The sequence below is a fragment of the Vitis riparia genome, chromosome 7 (assembly GCF_004353265.1).
Source record: "Vitis riparia cultivar Riparia Gloire de Montpellier isolate 1030 chromosome 7, EGFV_Vit.rip_1.0, whole genome shotgun sequence".
Classification (NCBI taxonomy): domain Eukaryota; kingdom Viridiplantae; phylum Streptophyta; class Magnoliopsida; order Vitales; family Vitaceae; genus Vitis; species Vitis riparia.
This window is the reverse complement of record NC_048437.1, coordinates 2,899,436-2,906,585: the sequence shown is the minus strand read 5'-3', so window position 1 is coordinate 2,906,585 and position 7,150 is coordinate 2,899,436. Positions and strand designations below refer to the sequence as shown.

Genomic DNA, 7,150 nt, shown 5'->3' with positions numbered 1-7,150 from the left:
TTATTTATTTATTTCTTTTATTTTCCATAAAGAGTAGATTATCTTATAAAATTTTTTTATGTGTATTGTAAATAAAATTAGACCATCACATTAAAGACTTTCCGTTCTTTGCATAATGAATATCCCAAGTAAGAAGAAACTCTCTTAATAAAATATATATTATTTAGAGTAATATATATTTCTCTCAATTTTATAATATTTTGAATATTATATATTTATAAAATTTTATATGTTGAAAATAAAGTATAGATTTAAAAGCCATTTAATTCCTTTTACTATATATTTTGTTGCTTGTAAATATTAAATTAAATTATATAATATCTCTTTTATTTAATTTTTTATATTTAAAAAAGCAATGAAATATTATTTTCTATAGATAATAATTATCTTTTATTTAAAGAGGGAAATAAAAATATAAAAAACGGCGAGGATGAAAAAAAACAGAAATAGAAATACATGGTCACGTGCAAAGAGCATGCCCTATAGGCTTTCGAGGAACTGAAGAGAAAGCAATCGACATGAGAAAAAAAGAAAAGACGATCCTTGAAGCTCAAGAAATTCTTTGAAATTTTTTTTGTTTCAGTAAGCTTTACTCCTCCCAAGTCCTTCCATACTTTTCAAAATTTATTTATTTATTTATTTATTTCATATTATTACCACCATCCATTTCTGCACTTTTTAATTAACTTAGTCTATCTGCAAGAGAATCGAATTTCACAGATGAATAGAGAGTTTCTCATAATGTTTTTTCTCTTTATTTGATAATCTTTAGCCGCATATCAATATTTCTCTGATTTTTCTTTTTTCCATTTTTGTCTGTGTTTCGTACAGTAGGTTCTCTTTTGAGTTTCTCAGCATTCAAAGAGAGAAAAAAAAATTGACCCAAATCGTATGAAAATCGAAGGAAATGTGAGTGTATCTTTTTCAATACGCAAATTCAAGCATGGGTTTTGGATTTTATCTCGGATAAAGTGGTTTTCAATTTCTGGGCTGCATATATCAGTTGCTGGCTTGTTGAGTATTGCTGGGTTTGTCGTGGCTATAAAAGATAATAAAATGGGAAATTTTGGTAGCTTACCATGGTCTTCAGAACGAGGGGATTTTTCGTCGGAGTTGTGCTTAGTTCCTGGGCTGCAGAATCTTGGAAATAACTGTTTTTTGAATGTAATTTTACAGGTAAAAGATGTGCGGTCGATTTGAGCTCGGGGTTTTCTTGAGCGTGTTGAATTCTGTTTGGTTGCTGAGAAACTGAGGGAAAAAGGGAAAGGATTTTCGGTTTTTAAAAAATTCCTGCTGTTTAGTTCCTAAAGCTTTGTTTGGGTCTTGGGAAAGGATGAGGGAGAGAAGAGGACGAGATGACGTTGAAAATGGAGATAAACAAGAAAATATAATTAGGCCAATTGTTTCATTTTCCTTGGAGTTGAAACAGCAGAGATTTTCAGCTCTTAATTTTCTGTTCTTTTTCCATGTCTCTTGGCAACCAAACGGGGTAGAAGGATTTGTAGTAATTGATATTTTTAATGTAATTTTTGGTAGGCCCTGGCTAGCTGCTTTTGTTTCCGGCAATTTCTTCACGGAATTATGGAGGAATCTAAATCTTCCTCGGATGAGGAAGGGGTTGAAAGCTTGCCCCTCACAACTGCTTTGACCACTTTGTTGGAAGGTAGAACGAGGAAATTATGTGAAATATCTAAATTTCATTCTAACAGTCTAGAACATCAATATATGCACTCCACTACTGTTTTTTCCAGTGTTTTAATTGTTTCAAATGCGGAATTGTGCTAGCAATACGATTGTTGCAGTTTTGTGACTCAAGGTGTTTAGTTTGATGATGAGTTGAATCTCTGAATTCGTTGATGTTCCCCAACTTTCATCAAGCATCAATTGCTCCAAGTATTTAAAGAAGCTATAGAGTTGTTTGTGAATTTCAGGATTCATTTTGGATTGTTCCAGAATGATGAACATCCATTGCTTTTCTCGTTGTTTCTTGGATTTTCTTGAAAATTTTCTTCATACTTTCAATCTCACTTATGAGTTCCAAACCATTTGCTGCCTAGTACTTCATGACCTCAAATTTCTCACTTTGATGAAACTTGTCTTGGTCAATTAACCTCATAATTAGCATTAAATTTCTGCAGAATTATGTGCCACTCATGGTGGAAGAAAGGTCTTGAGCCCCCGGAAAGTGATGCTTGCCATGGCTCTTTATATTCCCAATTTCAATCTCACGAGGCAGCAGGTGGGTTATGTGTGTTTTAGTGGCTTAATATTTCCAGAACATTATGACCTGATGTCTAATTTGTTAGTTGTATATGCATGTAGGATGCAGCAGAAGCATTCCTTCATCTTTTGTCTTGTTTAAGAGAAGAATTTTCAGAATGTTATGTTCCAAATTACAGTTCTCTAGCAGGCATTTCTGCTTTTCCTAATTGTAGGATTCTTACTCCAACCAAGAGGGAACAACCGAGTGAACAGGAAAGATGGCAGCGACACTTCCTTGGGCCATTCAATGGGATTCTTGGCAGCTTTTTAACTTGTCAAAGCTGTTCATTTCAGGTGATGAGTAGTATTTGTAAAAGTATTTGCACCACATTTTTCACTATTCTAATTTTCGAATTTTGCACACATAGCTCTGTACAATTCCCCTTTTTTCTCAATACCATTGCTGGGTTTTGCAGATCACATTGGATTTTGAATTTTTCCATAGCTTGTCTCTTTCACCAGTGCTCAATAATGGTGGTGCCATTGTATGTTTGTTTCATTATTTTAGTTATCTGCACATTCAAAATTTTCACTGGGCTTCATGTCCATTTTGATATTACCGTATTACTAAGGTGTTTCCCTTTACTCTGGCTTTTGCTTATAACCATAGATGGCTGGATGCACTGTGGAGGATTGCCTGAGGCAATTCATTGTTGCAGAACAAGTTGAGAATTATCACTGCCACAGCTGTTGGCATATTGCTGCAACAAAGTACTTATCTTTACAGCCTGGAAATGAGGTACTTCTATGCTATGAAATGCCTGCTTTTATCCCCTAATATATAAAAGTGCAGTCTGTTGGGGTGCATGTCCTTCAATCCCTCATTTCTCCCCGTATTATTTTGTTCCTTTTCCAGATTTTATTTTGGCCTTACCCTTAATGCTTTGACTTCTGGTTTCAGTGACTCAAGTTTCCTCAAATTTTCTAAATATTTATAGAAATGAGTTGTTACTCTTTGTTTTATTTACTTGTTGTGTTGCCCCTTCTTGTCAGGCAGTAATTCAAAAGCTCAGGTGCTGTAGAGAGCAAGGCTCCTGTGACTGCAGAAATCTCCTTAATCTTGAAGCACTGCCATGGTCAAATAGTTTTTCACGTACTTTAAAGCAACTAAGCATAGTTCGTTGTCCAAAGGTATGGGCAATCTACCTTTTGTAACGACTCTAAGGTACTTTTCAAGGTCAACCAACCTTGTAAATTCGTGTAGGAATGAGATAAAGCAAGTGGGAAGATCATTATGGTTGCTAGTTGCAAGTTGGATATCTAATTGACTGAATTTCCATGTTGTGGTGCATGAAATCCTTGCCTAAGATGAGTGGAACTTTGTCAACTAACACAGATTTGGATTTCAAGCGCTTGATTTAGGAGAGGAGGAACTCTTGAAAACATGTCCTTTATGGACTGCAATTTGGCCTTTCGTGCCAACCCTTGTGTATGAATAGTCTTAGGCATGTTAAGCATCACCACCATGAGTTCTGCTGAGGAGCCAATACTCTAATCAATACCTCCATTTTCATTTCTAGTATTTTGCTACTTTATTTATTTATTTATTTTTATGTATGCTTAATCTCCATGCATACCCATCCATCTGATCATATTCGTGCAGATTCTATGCATTCATCTACAACGAGCTTCAATGACCATATTTGGAGAACTAACCAAAGTTCAGGTATTTAGTTTGTCTTTTCAAAGACAAATCCTAGACATTATTTCAACACTTGTCAAAAGTTGGACATAATTTTGCCAAATTATACAGTACTTGTTTCTACTTTTTTTTCTTTTTTTTTAAAACATGCATTATTCTCTTAAATTTTTAAGTCAGATACAAGCTTCTTATAAAATCTGTATTAACTTGTTAAATTTTGCAAAACTTACTTTCTGCAATTAATGCAATTATGCAATGATGCAATTAATGAGTGGCACAGTGATGATTGCAGGGTCATATTTCTTTTCCATTGATATTGAACCTATCGCCATTCATGAAGAGTGAAGTGGGAATAAAGAACTGGGAAGATAATTTTCTAAGAAAGCGAGCAAAGCAGCAAAATCAACAACCTGTTCCTGATCTGAAACATTTTAATTCGCAATTTGATACAAGAATGCTAAATTGCATTTATGGGCTTGAGGGAGAAAACATGAACTCAGAGGCAAGGTATGCTGATGAATTGGGAAGCACTACACTTAAACTTATGGGTAGTATGAATTTTCCAACTCTTGGGGAATCCAGTTTGGCTGAAACTGGAGGCTTCTCAGATACAAAACTTGAACACAGGCGTGATAAGGTTGGTTGAGTTCTTGCTGACATAGAAATAGGTGTGCTGGATGTAGATTCATCTCTTTAATTTGACTATGAGAAAAATTAGCATTTCACATTTGATTGCTTGGTGCCAATGGTCTTCAAGCACATCTTGAGGCAAGGATTAAGAGAACATCTAGGGAAAAAGCTTTATACACAGGGACATTTTGATTCTGATTTTGTCCTGCTATTCAGTTCATGGCCCTGCAGCTCATGGCTTATAAACTTCATGCTTTTAGACTGAAGCTTCTTCGTTTATGATATCAAATGCATTTACTTTTTTCAAAAAATTATTTGGAATATAGATTGTGTATTTTAGTGGATTTGGAGCCACAATAATTTGTTGTAGTTTTTGTTGGTTATCTTTAACTGCCTGTCAAAATACGAGTCCAAAGATTGAATTATGGGCAAACTCGGGTTTCTTGTAGATAATACCAAAAAATGGTGTGTAGATCTTAAGATTTCTACTTTAGACTTCCACCTCCCACCCACCACCACCATACCACCATGATGTACTATTAATTTGAAATGTCTTTGCTATATGAAGAGATGCTAAAAAAGGGGATACATTTTTTTAGAAAAACATTCTACTTTTTCACTTTTTGCGTGTTAGTTTTTCTTATGATGCTTTCTTTTGTTATTATTCAAATATCCGTGCCTCAATGCTCTACCTGCATCCTCACTTTTAACCATGGTGGTTTCCATGCGTTCATGGGATATTAGGCTTTTAGTTGATTGATTTGGTTTTTCTTTGGACTGCAGGTGAGCATGGCTCGTGATTGTGATTCTTTAGATACACATAGTTACCATCTTGTTTCTGTTGTGGAACACTTTGGAAGAGATGGGAGTGGGCATTACACTGTCTACAGAAGAGTGAGAACTGAGCAGGAGAGAGAATTTCATAATGGACAATTTGCGCCTTCCCTTGGGCACTGGTTTTGCATTTCGGATTCTCAAGTATACAGTGTTTCAGAAAAAGATGTTCTTGCAGCAGAGGCTAGCTTGCTCTTTTATGAAAGAATTGCAGATGAGTGAGAACTGCACCTACTGCATTTGAAATTTGTTGTTTGTTATCCAGGAAAATCCCATTTCAGTTACAACTCCAAGGAGGCTGCTATCAGCTTGAGGAAGTGCCTGGAGGCATATGGCATCTTCACCTATAACAATGAAGCTGATACAGATTCTGAACAAGTTGTCAGGCTAAATTGTACCCCATACTTCAGACCATATCATTATCATAAGGAGAGAATACTCCTCTGAGAAGGGGCCAGCCTTGAGTCTTGAGAATGAATTCATGGAAAATATGCTTTTAGTTTTCTCGGTTCTCTTGGTGCTTTTCCCCAGCAAAATTTACAGATCTATTTTTTAACTTCAGGACTGAGGAATTTTGATGTGATAATGAACTATGATGTATTGTTATATAGCAGTTGCATTTGATTCTTTTTCAAGTGATGGTCTCCTTATTCCTTCATGCTTTTACTAATTCGAGATTTTCAAGGGCATGTTTGGACTTTGGAATAGGAAATGAGAATGGGAAATCCATTCAGATTTCCTATTGGTCATGTTTGAATTAATTATTAGAAATGAGAATAGGAATAATTTTTTTTTTTTTTTTTGAAGGATATCAAATTTTATTATTGTTAAGATTTAGGGTATGTTTGGAAGTGATTTGTTTTTAATTACCAAAAATTAAAAATAAAAAAACACATATTTTAGCAAATAATAATAAATATGTTGTTTCCATTTATTTTAATCCCATTCTCATTTAAATGATCAAAATATAAGAATAAATGAAAAAAATAAAATATTTATTCCTCATTTCTGCATACCAAAAATATATTAATACTGAATTTATACAACGTTGAAACTTCGACTATCCATATAAATTCAAATTTTCAAGCTATCTATATGCCTCATAGGCGAACTGCTAAACCATGTGGAAAACCAAAATCAAACCTTTGTCTCATTTTCTTCTCTCAAAACCCTACACCATTTCAGTGATGGACCGGAGGAGAGCAGAGTGTGGTCGATCTCGATCAAGTCCCCGACCTTGGGCCGTACAGTATCTTCTCTTGGCTTAGATATATCATCCTGGCCATGGGCCCATGACAATGAATTTTTGTAGAAAGCCAGCCCAAAGAAATGGTATTTTATCTTTTCTGCACCTTTTTGCAATTGACGATCGAGTAAACCTTCCTTTTTATAGAGTGGATATTAATTTATTCCAAAATTATTTTATATGGAAACAATGTTAAATTATTATTTTAGAAGCTAATATCTACTCCATTCTATCATTTGCAAAGAATAATTTTTATGTCCGTTATCTTTTTCACCCTTAATAATTTCAAAAAGACAAAAAATAAAATAAAATAAAAATTGAGTGAATTACAACTCTCCCTTAATATAATGATTCACCTCCTAAGTCGTGAGCCATTGAGCGCACCTCTCAACTTGCGCACCATCGAGCGTGCCTCCTGATTGCACACTTTCTTGAGTTCTTCCCATTGTGGACTTCCTTCTTAGGTTAAATTTACGTAGCTCCAATAGTGCACCACCCTTATTTACTTATTTTGTACGTCTTAGACCTGCACACCC

The 7,150-nt window shown here is 34.8% G+C and overlaps 1 protein-coding gene across 4 annotated transcripts; it reads left to right on the top strand.

The window, feature by feature from the left end:
- The first annotated feature begins 544 nt into the window (after window positions 1-544).
- On the top strand, window positions 545-6,026 carry LOC117917233 (ubiquitin carboxyl-terminal hydrolase 27). Of its 4 annotated transcripts, XM_034833438.1 has the most exons (12): window positions 545-582; window positions 832-909; window positions 1,004-1,176; window positions 1,537-1,663; window positions 2,139-2,239; window positions 2,323-2,556; window positions 2,679-2,747; window positions 2,873-3,001; window positions 3,256-3,393; window positions 3,866-3,928; window positions 4,197-4,541; window positions 5,318-6,026. In XM_034833438.1, exons 3-12 carry the CDS (start codon window positions 1,057-1,059, stop codon window positions 5,588-5,590), a joined length of 1,599 nt encoding a protein of 532 aa, XP_034689329.1. In that variant the 5' UTR covers window positions 545-582; window positions 832-909; window positions 1,004-1,056; the 3' UTR covers window positions 5,591-6,026. The 4 variants fall into 4 exon arrangements, with proteins under 4 accessions (XP_034689329.1, XP_034689326.1, XP_034689328.1 ...); XM_034833435.1 differs by having other exon boundaries at window positions 832-1,176; XM_034833437.1 differs by having other exon boundaries at window positions 565-582; window positions 835-1,176.
- Window positions 6,027-7,150: the final 1,124 nt, after the last annotated feature.